This window comes from Falco naumanni, chromosome 2 (genome assembly GCF_017639655.2).
Source record: "Falco naumanni isolate bFalNau1 chromosome 2, bFalNau1.pat, whole genome shotgun sequence".
Lineage (NCBI taxonomy): Eukaryota > Metazoa > Chordata > Aves > Falconiformes > Falconidae > Falco > Falco naumanni.
The window spans coordinates 109,794,556-109,814,051 of NC_054055.1; the positions used below are offsets into that span (position 1 = coordinate 109,794,556).

A 19,496-nucleotide genomic window follows, 5' to 3' on the forward strand; every position below is an offset into this window, starting at 1 on the left:
GGGCCTGTTGGAGCGGGTCCAGAGGAGGGCCACAAAATTGATCAGAGAGGTGGAGCACCTCTGCTATGTGGAAAGGCTGAGAGTTGGGGTTGTTCAGCCTGGAGAAGAGAAGGCTCTGGGGAGACCTTATTGCAGCCTTTCAGTACTTTCAGGGGGCCTACAAGAAAGATGGGGACAAACTTTTTAGCATGGCCTATTGTGATAGAACAAGGGGTAATGGTTTTAAAGTAAAAGGAGGTGGATTTAGACTAGATATAAGGAAGACATTTTTTACAATGAGGGTGGTGAAACACCGGAACAGGTTGCCCAGAGAGGTGGAAGGTGCCCCATTCCTGGAGCAATTCAAGGTCAGGTTGGATGGGGCTCTAGGCAGCTTGATCTAGTTGAAGATGGCCCTGCTCATTGCAGGGGGGTTGGACAGGATGATCTTTAAGATCCCTTCCCAACCAAACTGCTATATGATTCTATGTTTTCAGCTGAAGTAGCATCGGTCCCCAAGGACTTAATCCATACTTCACAAACCTAAGCAGCCTAGCCCTTTTCCACCAAAAAACCTGGAGAGGAACAGGGGTTTAATATTAGCATGTACTTAATGGCCTTGTGAAGGAAATGTGAAGGCCATTGCCTTGTGAAGGAAAGCACATAAGCACACACATACAAGTCCCAGAGACATAATTTGTTAACTTTAGGCAAGCACATAGAGTTTGGTATGTACAGGAAGGTATCTAATGGAATTTTCAAAAGTGTTAGGTTTGTTGTGAGCAGCTTTTACTTCACAAATGCATTAGATTTTTTTAAAAGTAAATCAAGAGTACACTTCACAAAGAAAAATATTATTTTTATTGCCTGCAAAATGCCACTAAAAGCAGTAGAATGCTGTCTGCAAGAAGCTAGCACCTCTATTCCCCTCACCTTTCCCTGAGAGCAAAAAAGCTTTCTGTTTGCATTAACACCAAGAGATATTTTATGGAGCAAGAAAACAGAGTTCAACTTTTCACAGAGTTGATTTTGTTCTGCATAAAGCATTTACTGCTGCTGTCAGCAAGAGTAAAATTTACAGTTGCCAGAAAGCGTGAAAACTCAAATGTGCTTTTGGAAAACACATAGTGAGCTGCATGTAAAGGAGACACTAAAAGCCTGTTTCATTCCATTTCAAAATACTCAGCTGATCTGAAAGGGATGTCAGTATCTCTTATTCTGCTTTTATTCAGAGAAAAACAAATGTGCATCTGATTTGGAAAGCAAGAGGCCAGTGGATGCCTTTAAACAAGCAGACACCATGTGTGCTGCATTAACGCAGCTGTGTGGTGGCCTGAGGTGCCCGGGCTGGGCTCCAGCACTCTCATGCCTTCTGGGCGGTGTCCGCACCTCTGGGCAGCAAATCTAGCCAGGGTTTTACTGCTGCAAGTTTTGCTGGGGAAAAATTGTTTAGACAGGAAAACTGAATAGCTCAGGAACCAGGAGAGATAATGTAGAGATTTCACCTTTAGTTATCTGGTCACATATGCTGGTGCGTGCTGTATGTGTCTCATGGTCACTTGCTGACTTCAACAGTAAGAAAAAAGTTTCGCCTCTGCTTCAAGCAACCAGAAGTATCATAGAATCCTTGAATCATAGAATGGTTTGAGTTGGAAAGGACCTTTAAAGGTCGTCTAATCCAACACCCCTGCAGTGGGCAGGGACATTTTTCATGAGACCAGGTTGCTCAAAGTCCTGTCCAACCTCACTTTGAACATTTCCAATGATGGAGCATGCACAACTTCTCTGGGCAACCTGTTCCAGTGCCTCACCACCCACCACCATCACCCTCAAATTTCTTCCTTGTATCCAATCTAAACCTATCCTCTTTCGGTTTAAAACCATTGCCCCTTGTCCTGTCTCTACAGGCCTTGATAAAAAGTCTTTCTCCATCTTTCTTAGAAGCCCCTTTATATATTGAAAGGCCACAGTTAGGTCTCCCTGGAGCCTTCTTCAGCCTCAACGACCCCAAGTGTCCCAACCCTTCTTTCCAGAAGTGTTCCATCCCTCTGACCATTTTCATGGCCCTCCTCTGCACCCACTCCAACAGGCCCATGTCTGCCCTGTGCTGAGCACCCCAGAACTGGATGCGGTACTGCAGGTGGGGTCATCGCTTGCTTTACTTGTCAACTGTGTGGATGTCCCCGTAAAGCTCACGTCCCTGCAAGAACTGAGCTATGCCTTAGGCCTGACAGGCGGTGCCTCCTCGCTGCTGCTGGAGGAGAGGGGAAAGGGAAGCAATCCAGGGGCAGAGTGCACGGTTCCTAGCCTTGCTAGTGCTTGCTGTTCATGGGAATGCAGAGGGGTTCAGAGACAGGCAGGGCTCTCCCATAGGGTTAGCCTGAAAAATTGGCATTCTGATAACAGCAGTCTACTGATAATTAAAATTTAGCTATTTTTAGGAAAGCCTGGCATGTCTATGGGTGTGTAGAGTGATACATGTGCACACACATCCTGGAGAGTGCATTACAGGCTTTTGTAGGTTATATTTCATGCTTAAAACATGGTGGGGTTTTTTGGACTGGATGAACTTCAGTCCAGCCCACCAAAGAATAGGTGAAAAATTGCAGCTGTTCCTAGACAAACCCTAAAAGTGTCCCGTTAAAATAATCACGTGTATTGTATGTTGTGTAACAGCTGAGTGACTGGGTAGCAAATGGACAGAGCAATATGAACAAATGGAAATTCAAACCTAAGTTCCTTTAAAACATCCATAGTCTTGTGCGTATGGTACTGGAAGCCATACCTGTTCTGGACAGGATATGTTTCTATGTCTCTGTGTAGACAGTAGAATGTATCATACAAAACCCTCTGCCCCTGAAACTAACGAGATACATAGTTAAGTTTTTAGCACCTGAGTATCGTCCTTTGATATCCGTGGGTCTAGCTGTATTTTTATGTTTCAGCTTGTGCTTACATATTTTGCAGAATATGTCGATAAGTGATTGTTTGAAAATGTCCTCAGCTATATCATTTCACTGTCTTACATCTTTATGAAGTGTTTTATCTGTAGTATCTCTTCTCATACATCATCAATAACTGTTGCTAAGCCTTTTTACTCTCCATTCTCTATGATGTCCTTTGATTGTTAGTTCAGAAACTGTCTTCTCAGAGGAAATTCAGTTTTAGCCTTTCCTTGCTGTTATCTAGGCTTCCTTACATCTGTCTGCATCAGGTCGAGAGTCTGTTTGGAAAATAACAATTTTATGTGTCCTCTTGGCAAGCAGAATCAAACTCTGTTACTCTCTGTTGCACTTAACACACTTTCTGCCTGTCAGACCTCCATAGACCACTTCATTTTCTTTTCTTGTATCTTAGGAGTGCTTGGACTTTTGTTATTATAGTCTGCCAGTTTGCTGACATTGAAAGGTTTTGTCACTGCAGCATCACAAAATAATCCATTGTTCTTGGGCTTTGTGGTGCAGTGTGCTACTGACTAAATTCCGGTATACATTTATAGTACACATGACTTATTTTATGCAGCATATATTTAACATTTGACACCATTGTTAGTAATTAGTCTATCAGTATGGACTTATATGCAGGCCATTATCGATTTACTAGTTAACAATTTTTAACACAATAATACTTTCTTGGACATGGATTATAAAAAGGCTTTGAAGAAGTTGACTTACACTGCTACACATTGTATGTACATTTACATAAATTCAGCTGTGCTAACTGAACAGCTATGTCAGGGCCATGATGTATTTCTCCACGTCTTCGTATCTTTGAAAACCAGTTCTCTGCAGATTCTCATGCATTTGCTGGACTTTTTTTTCAACATATGCATGCCACTGTTTTTTAAAAGAAGATTTCAAGTATTTCAAGATAGGTGCCTGTGCTATTTCAGAACAATACATTATGTCTACACAACACTACTCAAACACATGCAGCAGGGTAGGTCCCAAAAGCAGTCTGGTAGTTCTCCACCTCAGCTGGACTTGATAACTAATTAGCATGGCTACTAAGTTCCTGGAGCAAAACTAGGTGCTTGGTGCCAGCTAAGTTTCCTTTGCTTCTGGCTCCACTGCAGAGTTTAGAATTACCCTGCGACATTTACCCATGATTTTTAGGAGTACAGAACACCTTCAATTCCATTTGAAGCCACAAAAGAAACAGAACTTCAGTACTTTGAAAAAAATCTGAACTGAGCTATAGCTTTTGAAAATATATTGTACTTGCCACGCTGGGTAGCTGGTTGATGCTTCATGCATTGGAAAAAAAAAATATAAATGAAAAGCAAATAAAATTAATCCTTCCATCACTAATTTGCTCTTTACATTTCAGTTATGTCAAGATTTCTATATTTCTTTCATGTGCTCTTTCTGGCATCTGGTTTTCTGACTGCATTTTTATGATGTTATTATCACTTTCCTCTCCTGTAGTGGTGGTAATCTATAGCTAGAAGGTACCATGAGGCCAGCATTGGCTTAGTGACTGACTCAGTATTGAATTTCAGTATGTATTTGCTCAGCTCTTGAATGTTAATTATTTCTAACCTTTAAGAAAGTAACTTTAATCCACTAGAATGAACTACTTTAGGTCACCTTTCTTCCAGCTGTTTAAATTGCTCATCTGTTTTAAGGTTTTGATTGAGAAAATTACATAATGCCAATCTTGTTCAGGATAGCTCTTGAAGCCCATGTCTGATTTCAGCCATATCTACTGAGACTTACACTTGTGCTGTGCTAAATTAAGACTTCATTATGCAAATATCATACTAGATACTGATTTAGAAGTCAAATTAAAAAAATAAATACCACGTCCACTTCAACCCCAAGGAAAATCTATTAACTTTCAAAAGAACCTATTATGGAACCTTCACATTTGTAGCAAATATGTATAATTTTGTTTACAGGATCAAAGCAACACGGAGTAAGCTATGAATGAGATCCCACTTAGCTGTGATAGTGCTCTTTTCTACCAAGGCTTGTCAGATAAACTTTGGGTTTTCTGTTGTGAAAGGACATGTTAAATTGGTCTTTAAGCTTTAGATTAACACTGCTCATTTGTACCAAGCTCTGTCAAATGAATTTTGGGGTTCCTGTTGAGAAAGGACGTATTAAGTGGGTCTTTAAGATTTAGATGATCAAAAAATATCAAATGTGCACAACTCACTAGACCCCTACATTTGTTTTTAGGTTCAATGGTAAATGGATGGGGTTCTGCGTCTGATGAGGACCGTAACTTTTCTAGTCATAGATCTAGTGTAGGTAGCTCCTCAGATGACTCGATCTTTACCAGCGGCAGTTTTGCACAAGCACTGGTTGCAGCAGCAGATAAAGCTGGTTTTAGGCTGGATGGAACCAGCCTGACAAGAACAGGTTTGTAGACTCAAAGTTGATGCTTTCTGCATGAAGGGTGTCTCTGCCTATTCTCTTCTTTTCAGTGAACCTGCGTCTCACACTTGTCTAACATGCATGGAATAAGGTGGATGGAGATATTTTTATCAATATATTTTAATGAAACCTTGATTACGTTCCATTTTTAGTGATTTGAAGTAGTGAATAGCACAAGCTTTTAATCTGCACCTTCAATCTGCTGCAGTTTCCTTCTGTGCTGGCTCTGCTATAGATTTATTTATATATGCTATGTTTAATATTTCGGTGAAGAGATCACTAATTCTGCCATGCAGCCTTTGATGATTTCATTTTTTGCAAAATCTCCTCACAATCTTTCACATTTGCAGTGATGAACATCATGTTTGAACTATTATCTCCATCCCTGCTCTTCTGTTGCATCTCTTCTTGCAAAAGTGTATTTTTCTGTGAAGGTTTTCTAAGCATGGGGTGAATTGGTGTGCTTTTATTGTTAATAATACAAACTTTTTAAAGTCCTTATTATTATTAATAGCTGATTTACTATGTTTAATCCAATAAGTTAATATATTTTGGTAAAATTTAATTTTAATTATGCCAGCTGAATGTGCCAAGTTAAATCTAACAAAGGTAAAATGACTATTTGCTTTTGAAAACAGCCAATCTACTAAAATGAATTAATGAAAAGTAAACATAATTAAATAACAGAAAAGTAAATACAAGTTAGTAAACAAACTTTTTAAAGCTCCGTATGTTTTATTTCTAGCAAAAATACAAGCAAAAATTATTTTTATATATTCTGGGGGGAAACTAAAAGTATTTGCATTTGCTTAGTCTTATTAAAATAGCAAAAATAATTAATTATTTAAATCCACAAATCTAATAGCAAAGTATGACCTTGGGTCATATTTTTGTTATAGTTTTTCAGCTGATTCCTGCCCACAGGTCCCATAATGTTCCTATAATTTCCATTTTTTTACTGTTAGTCTGGTATGAAGTCTATCCTTCAGTAAAATGTGTGCATTCATGAGAGATGTCTCCACATGTTAGGGCTGAAAACCTCAGGCTTTCTGCATGCAATGACTTCATGGCAAACACTGCATTTTAGGAACGTTAGGAATGAAGAAAAAAATCAATGGCAAAGTCCTGTGTTGCCAACAAACTACAGGGTGAACTGATACAGCTTTTTTATATCACTGGGACTTTTGCCATTGACTTTGGTCAGACATAATCATCCTTAAAAGACAGTTATTTCAACATTAAAAGTAGTTATAACCCTCACTTTCTTCTTACACTAGTGGAAAGTTGGCTAAGTAAATCTGTCTCATCATCTGAAAAAAACAAAGCAAAACAAACCAAAACCTGATGTCGACCTTCACTGCTATGGGTGCATTTGGTCAAAATGTAATTTAAAATCTACTGTTTTGCTTGAAGAATCTTCTAAGCAGTCTTGAATGAAAAGTGCAAATCCTTCCCAACTTTTTTTTGGTGTCGTTCTTGGCCTCAGTATAAGCTAATGCAAAGATTCACCCAGAGTTAATGTCAGCAGATCAGCCGTTGAGTACAGTTTCCCACAAACACACACAATACAAAAGTAAATGGACACACAAACACATCAACACTTTTAAATAAATATAATTTCTCAGTGTAGCTATGTAAACTGAAAGTAGAAGGAAAGAATTAGAGCCTTCTCGTCAGTTACATTTTCCTAGCTTAATTAGGTCACGAATGCTTTTAAACTGAGTACTTGCGTGTAATTCCTCGGACTATTAGAGTCTGGGGTACAACAAAGTATCCAACAGTTGTGGTAGACATTTTTTTTATTATTACCTTCTTACTCTCTTATTTGATCCAGCAGGCAAAATGGAAAGAAAATAAAACCAACATGTCAGCAAACAGCCCTCCCCTCTTTTCCCCACAAAAAACTCAGTTAATGGAAATAACTCCCCATTGCTTACTGCAGTTTCATTACGCTATGGTACCTCCCAGGGTAGCGTGGATCAATCACACATGCCTATCATGGACCTGCTACACCGCAGCAAACCTCGCATCCTGCAAAATGGTGTCTTGTAGTGGAGAAACAGCAGTATTATTTCTGTTCATTCCTCTGGAGGGAGTTTGAAGGTCCTGACTCTTTACTCCTTTGCAGTCTGGACAGTTATTTTCACCCATTCAATATTCTCATCGATATAAAGTCCAACTTGATAGCCTCATGTGGGTATGTTTGATTACCAGGCATAAGAGGCACTGGTAAAGCCAGATGCAAGGAATCTCCCCTGCCAGATACTTTGATTCTAGTTTCGAGAAACCATCGTGTGATTTGCCATGAAGTTCAGACAGTTTTCCTTTTTAACACCCTTGGGAAATTAAATCAAGAATTAGTGGATTTATCCTTGTCTCCGTTTACTCACACTAAATCTACTACAGAGTCTGACACTGCTCAGCAGCTCTTACTGGAAGGGCTGCATACAAATACAAGATGCTGTAATCGGTTATTAGGTGCATAGAAAAATGTGTTTTGGGAACCTGCACATCTTTTGTGCTTGCCCCATGTCTGATTTAGGTCAGTGCTATTTATTTTCCCTCATTTTCATGGAGGGCTAAAAGAGAATGTTTGGCGTCTATTTCTTTTTCAAACCAACATTCTGAATGAATAATCACATTTCTTTAGTCAAGAGAATTAAGTGTGAAGAATCTTCATCCAGCACCCGCTGTTTGCACTTGCATGTTCTGTGTTTGTTTTTGCAAAACATCCGTGCAATGTGCTGTGAGCTAGGATGGAATTTCAGGCTCATATCTGAATTTCTTTGCATTATTGGTCTTCTTTCTGATTTCTAAATGAAATTTTATTTTATTTTTTTTTGGTGTTCATTTCCTGTCTCATCCTTATCTATGAAAAAAGAGCTTGATCACTTGTCCTTGGCTGCAGCTGTGCCAGCTGTAGAGGTTAATGTTTCCAGCCTTCCCCCAAACGCTTATTACTGCTTTCTCCCAGCTCCAGAATTAACTGCTTGGGTGCACGTTCTGTAACCCATTTCAGTTAGAATGAGCCAGGTTAGCAAAGGCATACTTTTCATACTGTTTAAGTTCAATTAGGTTTATACTGATAGAGGAGAGTTAGGGAATGTCCCCATGAGAGGCTCAAATGCAGTAACCTCCAATAGCTGGCAGTGACATGCAGCTGGGAGACAAGCCTGCCTTACAGCGGTGTCCTCCTCAGGGTGCACATCAGTCATAGAATCAGAGTCATTTGAGTTGGAAAAGACCCTTAAGGTCACCCTGTTCAACTGTTAACCTAACTCTACCAAGTCTACCACTAAATGATGTCCCTAAGCGTCATGTCAGAAGGTAGAAGATCAGGCCTGAGACAGTCAGCAAATCTCTGAAGTCAAATACTGAGACGTTATTCTAAAATGTATGTATTAATGTGAAACAACCGGTTAGAGAGATTATGGCTACTTTTTTCACTTTGCCTTCTTTGAACCGAGACTATTTCAAATAATACAGTGGGTAGCATATTACTCATGTTTAGGTTTATCTAGATCAGGCCGTATGTGACAGCATCCTGGAATTAAGCACATCTTTTGAAAAGTTTTACTTGAAAACATAACTCACAGCAGGGCAAACCCTGGTCGAAGTTAACCAGATGATGAAAAACTTCTTACCAGCTTGGTGTCAGTTGAGAAAAATAACAAGCAGCCATTTCGCCACTCTCCCTCCACTTACGCCACCTGGGCCAACAGCAGCACTGAAAGAGCAGGAGTTTTGACTGGCTAATGCATTTTCTACTGCAGATAGGATTAAAACATGTAAGAATTTTAAGTACCAGTTCTAAATGAATTAAAATGTTAACATCCCCGAGATACTTGGCAAGAATGACATACAGGTGAAAAAAAAGAACATAAAACATGATCTTTAATTTTCATCCATTTTTATTAAACACTAAGCCTAGTTAAGCTAACTGAATAAAAATATCAAAATAAGAGGAAGTGAATGTAGTAAATGGACTGTCCTCCTGCAGTTCCTGCATGATGCTCTTAATGATTTGCTCCACAGAACAGCATCAAAGACATTTTTTTAAGAGTAATTGTGTAGCTTGATTAGTGTGTGTGTGTGTGTGTGTATAATCTGAGGAATAAATTCAGTCAGAATACATCTTTTTTAACATATAAAAATACTGAAAATTAACAGGAAAACTTTAGCATTCAAATATACCCCCATTTTTATTTCTTGAGAACAGAGCCCTTAAGTATACAAAACTATACTGCTGCATAGCTTGCAAAATCAGTTATGTTTATCTCACTGGAGTTATTCCAGGTATAAAGTGCATATGGGAGCCCCTAAAATGAAAATCTGGCTTGGCAAACATGAAGGTGGAAGGCAGGAGGAGATAAATTTGATATGATTGCAGAACTGTTTTCCTTCCCTGCTCAAGGCTGAGGAGTTGTTATGACACATCTGTTCAGCACATAGAGCAGGTAGGAGTTACATGGCATACAGTAGTTTTATCACAACAGATGGAATGTTTTTAACTATAAAAGTTAAAGACAAAAGAATGCCAAGTTTCCCACTTCGCTTGTTGTGGCGTGTCTTAAAGCAGTTGTCATCAGTGGGTACCTCAAGGGGACACTTGCTTGCCTCAGAGAATTAGTCCAGATTTAATGTTTTGGAACAGACATTGATAGAACAGCCCATTTCAAGGCAATAACATTTTTTCATCTGGTTTCTCTTTCTTTTTTTTAGGCAAAGCTTATCCTTCCTCTCAGAGACCTCGGCCGAGCAGTCCTTTTTCTACTGACAGCAACACCAGTGCCGCTGTCAATCAGAGTCAGAGGCCGAGGCCCACTAAAAAACACAAGGGAGGACGGTTGGACCAACCCTCCTTGCCTCATCGTAGGGAGGGAATAACAGATGGTAAGTGTTGTGGTGAATTCCCTGGTGGTAACCTGCAACCAGCAGGTGTGCAGAGTGGGAGAACACACGTTATGGTGAATCCTTTGTCTGGTGAAGTGAGGTCCCCAGGTCCCCACGTGAGCAGTATTGCAATGCTAGCAGTGGAGCTTGGCTAAGTGAACCTGCAAGGACCCTTTCTTTGTTTCAGCTCCAAACGTATTAGTATCTCTCAGGTTTCCTCAAACCTCGGTATAAATCTTACCCAAAAATGACTGCATTGCACGTGAGCTGACATTAAAAAAAAATGGCCTCTGGGTAATTTTACGTTTAAGGAAAGTGGCTGCTGCCAGCGGTAGCAGTGTGCCGTGGATTCCTAAGGAGAAGCGTAGAGCCAGTCTCACAATGCTCTGTTTGGTTTGTGCTGGTTTTGACAGCCACCCAACAGCTACAGCAACACATGCCACGCTTTTCTCATGATTCTGCCTCACGTCTTGTCCGTGCTGCTTCATTCCTGACATCCACTGACCTCAGTGACTTTGTTTCCTCTTTGACATCTCTGCTTCTCTCTGGTCACTGCTTCCCATCTGGAAATTTGAAGCATGTCTGTTCTGCTCTTCTGACGCCTAAGATCAGCTCAGTCTTCCATTATCTCTGTCTGCCTCCTCTTGAGTTTGGCAAAACACACAATTGCTACCTGTTACTTTTTGAGGAGGACTGGATAGGAAGGTGACTGGCTGGCTACCTCCCTCTCATTTCTTCTGATCTCCTCCCTGGCACCTGTAGGTGTTGAAATAATCAGAGGGGAGAAGCAGGCAAATGGAAAAACAGCATTATAGTGGAAATTAAATGGAAAAACACCACTAAGGTTATCCATAATAACGTGCAGATGGAGATGTGATCACTTTCCCCATGCTGACCTCTCTTTCAGTGTTCAATGCGGGTCAATTCTGAGATCTAGACTGTCCCACCTCTCTCAGTGGCTCTTCTAACACTATCTGGGCCATGGGACTGGGTGTGATGCTAGCGAGTCATCTCCTCATCTTAAGTACACCTTGACAAATCTTCCAGTATATGGGGAAAGTGTAAAAATGAAAAAAAAAAAAAAACAAAAAAAACCACCTTCAGATTTTAGTATAAATATCCTCCTTATTCCAGTAAAAATTACTTGAGAATTATAGAATATCCTGAGTTGGAATGGACCCATAAGGATCATCAAGTCCAACTCCCTTCATTATCTTCTTTGGACAGGTAACATAATAGATTTTCTAGTATATTTAGTTTGGTTTATTTATAATGTGCTATTTATTACTCTTTGTACATATGTAAGATATATTTAGAGCTTGCAAGGTGGTCAGTGGCCACTAAAACCACCAGAGCTCTCCTCTCAGTCATGTTATCATGTGTACAGATACAATTTTGCAGTATGCTCTGACATGTTTGTCACACCACAAAGGTTGAGAACAGATTCCAGAAGTGAAAGTCTTCACCAAAGGGGTTGTTGTTACATCTCATGCTCTATGGCTCATCCTCACTACCCTATTTGGGGAAACAGCTAAAATTAGCTTAGACTCCACTCATTAGACTCTACTTGTACAGATCTGAGTAGGTTTAAACATTAATGCCCTCCTCTTCTGGAGGCTTGCCTGCTACACAGATCCATTAAATAGATGTGTCTTTGCAAATAGTAACTGGAAATTATGGGTATCACTTGCGGTGCTGGCAATACTCTTTCTGTGCATACGTTAATTTAACCCTTTTGCATGACATATCCTGTCACCCTGAACTATGAGCCTCGTGGGCCACAAATTCTGTGTACATGGGAGTTTATAGTGCACTAGTATGGTGGGACCTTAATCCTTCTGCTTTTGAGTACTATTGCTATATAAATGTTTAACAATAATATGGGTACCAGAAAATTAATATCAGTCCAGTTCAGGTCATGAGACAGAGGGAATTGTGACTCCTTGGGAAGTGACTCCACTGTAAAAATCTGGTGATGTTTCAAATTAGTGAAAGAGATTGGATTGTAAGATTTATTTAAAAAGAGGAATATCCTATTGTCTTTTATTTATTCTTTATAAAATACCAGCCTTATTGGGGTTTCATATATTTGAGTCAGAATACCAGTGATATACAATTTCCTTCAACAGTCCACCTCTCAGACACAGGCAGTAACTGCAACAGCTTTCGGACACTGTTAGCTTAACATTTGTCTCTTATAAACCTAATTTAAGGGCTTACTATATGTTCCAAAAATCTACAGTGTCCTGGAGTAATAGAGGATCCTTTCCCATCCTGTCTTACCACAGGGACAAACAAACACAAATTGTACAGTTCTTCCACTTCAACGCTTACTGAATGTGAGTCATTAAAGTGTAACAGCAAGTCTGAGCCATAGCTAAATTTGCAAAAGAACATTTGTCAATAAAGGAAGGTAAAGATTGCTGCTGTCACCTGTGTGTATGTAAACTAACTGAATTTAGGAATCTCTGGTATACAGAAATTAAAAATGGTAGCTGGATGTTTGGTGTGAAATATTGCAATGAACTTTATGAAGAGAGGCAATACCATTATGCTTACGCTGCGGTTAGAAAAAGCAAGTAGGAGAACCTGGGATTGATCAAGCAATTCTGAGCCCTAATGCATTTGAGCTCATCCACAGGTCTAAAACACCCAAAGAACTTTACAAACATGGTTTTTCATTTCACTTCTATGCATAAGGCAATCATTATACCCATTTTGCAGATGGATAAGAGCAAGAATCAGGTTAATAGTAGATCAGCAGCATAAGTCTACAGTGGTTCCAGGAGTTGCAGCTAATCTAGAACATACAGTATGATTTAAGTACACACTTTGTTTCCTTCTCAGTATCTTATTAATAACAACTACTAGATGGCAATTGCTGAAGAAGGGTACTGTATGTTAAGAAGTTTAATACTGCAATAATTTAAACTTTTTTTTTCTACACGACTACTTAAATTTTTTGTTTATATTGAATGGTAAATATTTTATCTTGCAAAATTGTGTTGTCAGATGTCATGTTATGACTGTTTATTAGATTCAGTGCACCTCCAGCAAGTGCTTATAAATCACAGCTTCAGTAATCTCTATTTCAGATTGCATAAGCAGATGCCAGTGTTGTGGTTCTGTACATTAACTGGTTATGATCGCAATAAAATCAATTATAAGAAATGCCATTTTGGAAGCCAACACTATAAAGCAATTTTAACATTGGCAAGCTCTATACCCTCCCGCTTCCACCTACAGTAACTCAAGTATAGTCATTGTCATGAAAGGTCACATCTATATTCATAACTAAAAATTTCTCAAATAAATTAGTGCTGAACATAAAGCATGCACCAGGCTCACTGACAGATTATTATAAGGCTGTTCTAGCCAGAAGGTAGATATCTTAATCTGGGGTATGGCACTTCAGCTGTGAACAAAGGTACAGCAGCAGCATCAGATGTAACTTCTTTCCCTTGTAGACACAAATTACCCACACATCCTCACTTATATGTAAGAGGTAATGTTGACTGGAATGACATCTCAGCAACTTTGGAAGCATTTCTGCCCTATATATGAGGTGTAAGTATCACCTCCAACAGCAAGGACACAAAAAAAGTCTGTGTAGCAATATATAAAGCCAAATTACAGACTTCAAAATAAATTCCCTCCAAAGGCCTCCTCACTGATTTATAAAATGAATTTCAGTTTCACTAGAGTTATAAACATCACACTCCCCTGCAGGCAAAGCAGAGGTTTTCCATGCCTGTTACTGAGCCAAGTTCAGTTCCTTGATAAACCTTCACAACACTGTAAGATACAAAACACAGGCAGGACAGACCCATGCTTAGTGTAAACTAGCATAGGTTTAGTGAAGTTGGTTGGGCTGCACAGGTTTATTTGGGCTATGCATTGCCCAAAACCAGAGATACTAGCAGGTGTTCTACCTATAAAGTGCATATACGATGTGGGGAAGTTTTCATTAAAATGGTAAAGATTTTTCCCTTTCCTGAAGTTTGGTGGCTGGTTTTTTTTTAATAATCTGAGTTTTTTCTGAACTATTGTAAGTCCATCATATAGTTTACATTAAAATCTTAAATTTAGAATTATAGCTATCCAGATTTTCTAAATACCTTGGGTCAAGGGCTAATAAACAAAATGTATTTTGTCTCCACAAATGTGACTAGAAGCTTGATCTTGACTTCTACAAACATCTTAGTAATCGACATGATAAGCTTGTTAAGGACGGAGTTGTTAGAGACCAGCCAAGCATCTTTCAGTATTCAGCTGAAATTGTATTTTGGTTGGTTGTATTTGCAAGACTGCTAAACTTAAGAGTGGCCATCCTCTTGTCTGCGAAGACTCTAGCTCTTGGCTGAGCTTTCAAATAGTATTTGAATAAAATGCTCACCCATAGTTTGGCGGTTCCATTTACACATGCATTTTTCGCAGATGTGTTGAATGCTTTTTCGATGACAGTAGGTTTTCTGAACAATTTTTCCCAAACTTTTTTGTGGTATTTTATTCATTTTGATAAGTTGAATATTTAGAATTTGAATTTAAACCTCAAGCTAAAAGTGAAGCCAAAAAAATGGGGAGGATGAAGCAAGGCCCAATATGATGGGGTGAAACTGTCAACTAGCACAGATCAGTTTTTCATTGCCTTTCTTAATTGCTTGCCCTTACTGAACAAGCCAGCTGTAGTATACCCCACAGAAAATAAATCCCATGCTTTGAAATGTAAGTCAGGGCTCAGAGTCTATTGATTTTTATGGCAGCTGGAAAGAGCTAGCAACACAATAACCTGAATAAAAAACTAGCCGAAGGTAGAAACACATTTCTGATTAACATCAAATTTCCTCCTTTTGAAATCAGCAAATGAAGTGATTCATGCCACGTGCAAGGGACTTTTCTTTTCAGCATCAAATAGACCTTCTGTTTCAATTAAAAAATTAGTTCATCTAAATCTTATTCACGTTTTTTAGATCTTCCACCACCACCCGACCCGCCCCCTGGTCAGGGTTTAAGGCAGCAAATAGTCCCCGGCCAGCGCGGAGGCTCAGCAGAGAGGAAAGGAAGCTCTCTTGAGAGGCAGCATGCACCGAACGTAGATGAAACAAAGAGTTCCCTGGACCGGCAAGCTAGGACATCACTAGAGTGGCAGCGGCAAACCCAGGAGTGGATAAGCTCTACAGATCGCCAAGAGGATTTCAGGAAAGCCCAACACAAACAAGCCTTCGGATCAGGTGTGTGTGCGCTGCACCAGCCGAGGCAATGCAGACGGCTTCTTGACGCTTCTCAGCTAGGGGGTTCTGTACCTGGCAAGAGTCTAGGATCACCTCACGCCCCTCTGTGCCGGCACTGGTGAGGCTCAGCCTGGAAAATAAGAAAAGGCAAAGTGAAATGAGAGCTTGTGATCGAACTGTTTTCCCTCCTGCAACAATGAAATCTCATTAGCACCTGACTCCGTGCATTCATTACAGTGTTTTGGCAATTAATATTGTTGTCAAGCATAGCAGTGGAAAGAAAATGAACAGTTTCAGGCAGACAGGGGAGAAGAAACAGGATTTTAGAGTATTTTCTGTTAGATTTAATTATTTATACATATAGGGACATATTTTCTAGTTCTTTCAACTTGCTTCTAAATTGGCAGCGGTTGTTTTTGCATGCCTGCAACAGGGCTGATCCTTCTGAGTTACTGATGTTCCTTCCAGCGTATTTAAAAACACTGTCTTCTTCTTATTCAAGGCTATGACAAAGTAACATTCAGCTCTGAGGCCCAGCAACATGACAGCACAGGTTTTCACCTCTGTATAGGACCTGTTCACTGCTGAGTGCTGACTTTATCTCCTAAATGAATTTCAAGTCTGTAAAAATGCGTGCAGGAGGCGATGCAGAGCTGGAGCTGTAGTTCTACAGTATTCAGAGATTCCTTCTCTCAGCCTGACCTGAAGTAAAAGCTACTGTTTCAGCTTTTACCCTCATACTAGGGTATTTTCTTTAACCCACTAATCACGTTATCCCAGTGCTGATTAGAGTGATACAGGAAGACAATTAAGAAGATTTTAAAAAAAAAAAAAATATGACTTGGTACGTGGAGCTTTTTGTAGGGCTACATTGTTTCTTCAAGTATGTATGTAGCTCCCACAGTAACACTTAGATATTCATATTATCCATCTCTTTCTTGATTCTGTTCTACTATTAATGCTCCTTGTTAATCTAGCACTAATACCAATGGCACTCTAAAAAAAGAAAGTAGTAGTATGCAGACAAACCTATCATGGGGGCAGGATTTACTAATAAAGTCCTCCTAGGAAATATTGGTACCCATATTTAACATGTAAGTATTTTAAATACAGTCCATATTTTGAAATATAACAATAACAGTACTGTTACCCCCCACAAATCTTTCAGCTGTATAAACAAGTGAGTGGTTGTTCGTGTTGTGAAATGATGATGTCAAGTTGCAGTTTAAAAATAGTGTGTGAAATTCATGCCACTTGGTGAAATGGCAATTTTAATTACAATGTGCAAGATGTACAAACACCCAGAAAGTAGCCTGAATATATTTTATACATCTCATTTCTTTCAAGATTATTATTATTAAGGATGCTTCTCTGACCTGGTTAGCAAGAATTCCCTTCCTTTTCCTCTGCTTCCTAAGTGTACAAATAGAAGTTTTCAGTCACTCAGTGATAGAGAGGGTATGCAGTAGTAAAACTCCTGTCCTGCAGGACTTGCATTTATCTGCCCTTAAATAAAAAGAACTCGTTCTTCACACTTCCAGTGCCCTACGTAAGCATTGAGTTTAGGGCTGAAGTGACTGCAGCTATCTCTTTCTTGTCAAATTCAGGATGACCAGAGCAATTGCATATCCTTTATGCATGACAAAAGGTTCTTCTAGGAGATATTATGGTTTTACCCTGGTGGGTAATCTGGGAGGGATTCATAAAGTTTGTGCACAGGGTGGGCCACATCTTCGTATCTGTCTGTTTTCTTGCACTACAGCTTCTTGCATTACAGCTTTCTTGCTTTTCTTGCTATTCTTTTCTCTGGCATATTGAAAAAAAGCTACTCTTGCGTGTGATGCTTTTTTGTGTTACTAAATTTTGGGGGGTTAATAATATTAATTGAATTTCTTCCCTTTTCCTTTATTAATGACAAAGATATCTGTAAATCTATCCTGTCCCAGTTTTCAATTGATTTCTAAAAGGAGTTCTTAGCTATCAGCTTCCAGAAAATAGCTATTTTGCAGTTTACATGGCTTCATTCAGACATTAGCAAGCTGTGAGTGAAATTTTGAAAGCAAGACCTTTGGTTTGAAGTTGAATACAATAAAAATACCTAATTCTTGGAACTCTGTTTCCACTGGTGGCTTTCAGTATAAACACGATCACCAAGTTTCTGCCAATGGCTTAATTGTGGAACAACAATTGCAGAGCATCAAAGATGACATTCTCAGCTACCTCTTTATAAAGCATGATTTCTAGATCAAGTTACAATAGTTTTGAAAATATGAAAAGCCGTTCGGTTATCTTATGGGGTATAGAAACATCATTACACACATTTATCCTGATTTCAGAGGGGCTAGAATTATATCTTCAAATTGAAGGCTCAGCATTTCAAAGAGAAAGGTGTCAGCAAAGCCTCCTCATATTCTTTGCAGGCCTGGGCCATGGGGTGCTTTTTTGAGTATTTAATATATGTGAGCCCATTATAAGGACTTGAGAAAACTGCCTTTCATGTGCTAGAATGTTGTGAAAAACTTAGCCTTTATTTTATGTCACAATTGCTTATTTTATGGATTGTATTTATTTCTGAGGGCACAACAGATAATTTAATACACCATATGCTCTATAATGATAATGCACTTTATATTTATTCATGGTCTTTTTTTCTCAATATTTCATGGAACCCGAAGGAGGCCTTATCCTGAGCCCACAAACAAGAAAAACAAATCAATTGACCATATATGTCATCTTCAAACTCTTTTGCAATGCTAGTGACTTTTCTTTCCATCCTTGAAAAATGTATCCAGCTTTCTGCTAAACTGATTTATGCTGCTTGCTTTATTGCTGCCTTAATGCAAGCTGTTCCATATTTTAGCCAGCCTTTGGAAATCAGGTTTGCATCTGATTCTATTGTTAGGGCTTGATATATAAAGAACACGTAACATAATTTAGGAGGCTATGGCTGTTAAATGCTGTTTCACCATGTCTTTTAAGCATTTCTTTATATTTCAGCAAGGACAACACACGGTCATAGCACAAAACACTGATAATGCCCTTATGTCCTGCAGCGCAAATATTCTGGTCCCTTGGGCAGGGCCAGAGGGAGATACTTTGGCAGAGAAAGAAGTCAGCTGCCTGCCACCTTCTGCAACAGATTTACCTTACAAACGGGTTCTGTTCAGTAACAGATCACATGAGGAATTCCCGTCCTACTCACTTGTGGCAGCAGGCACAAAGAATGAAATCCTGGGTTTCTTCCACAAAGTTGTTCTCATTTAGCATCTTCCTAAGTTAATTGTGCCGCTGCAGCAGCCTTTGCAAAGGCTTCAATATTGAGAATTAAAGCATTTTTATCTCTTCCTTCTTTCCAACCGTCCCCACCTACTTTTCCTTCTGTGTTCCTGCCCTCTGTCAAAGTCTGCTTCTCCATATCAGGTTGTTTAAGAGTGAAGACAATGAGAAAAGCGAAATAAAGAAACACCTTTCAGCCCAGATTCACTTAAAAAAAAAAAAAAAAAAAAAAAAGTAAGATTCAAGCAGGAGATATCCCACCGATTCCAGAAGGGGCAATTCCTCTGTTTGAGGTTGAGCATATATACTCATACTCTTTCTTCACTCAAAATATATTTAGCAAGGTCTCTTTCTTCAGCTTCTGAGACAACAAAAATGGATCATACACAGCAAAGCAATAAAATAGTGCGTCTATTTCAGTGTTAAATCAGTGGTGCTGTTTTGCTTCTTAGGTCAGGATTATTACAACAGTATCTCCTGGCAACTCTAATCAGATGTGATATCTTGTTTTACTTCATGCTATATGAAGACATACGGTCCTATGCTTTATTGGTATTAATCCTGCTCTCGCAAGCAGTTCATTAATACAGGTCTTCACAGAGGAAGAAGCCAAGTGAGAAAAAAGCAAGCCTTTTGCTCATAATGGAATATGAAATAAGCTGCAGGAAGATTTACTCACCCCAAATATTACAACTACTAATACTATGTATAATATATTTTCCAATGTAATTCACAA

General features: G+C 39.2%; 1 protein-coding gene across 9 annotated transcripts in view; it reads left to right on the plus strand.

Annotated features, from left to right (window-relative positions):
* The window catches only part of ROBO2 (roundabout guidance receptor 2), a 476,615-nt gene that overhangs the window by 448,521 nt on the left and 8,598 nt on the right, over positions 1-19,496 (plus strand). For 3 of the 9 annotated variants that reach the window (XM_040582899.1, XM_040582900.1, XM_040582901.1), the window contains 3 exons: positions 5,163-5,345; positions 10,083-10,253; positions 15,224-15,484. In XM_040582899.1, the coding sequence (XP_040438833.1) occupies positions 5,163-5,345; positions 10,083-10,253; positions 15,224-15,484 (615 nt within the window). The remainder of the gene's footprint in view (positions 1-5,162; positions 5,346-10,082; positions 10,254-15,223; positions 15,485-19,496) is intronic. The other 6 variants (XM_040582903.1, XM_040582905.1, XM_040582902.1 and 3 more) reach the window with 3 other exon arrangements.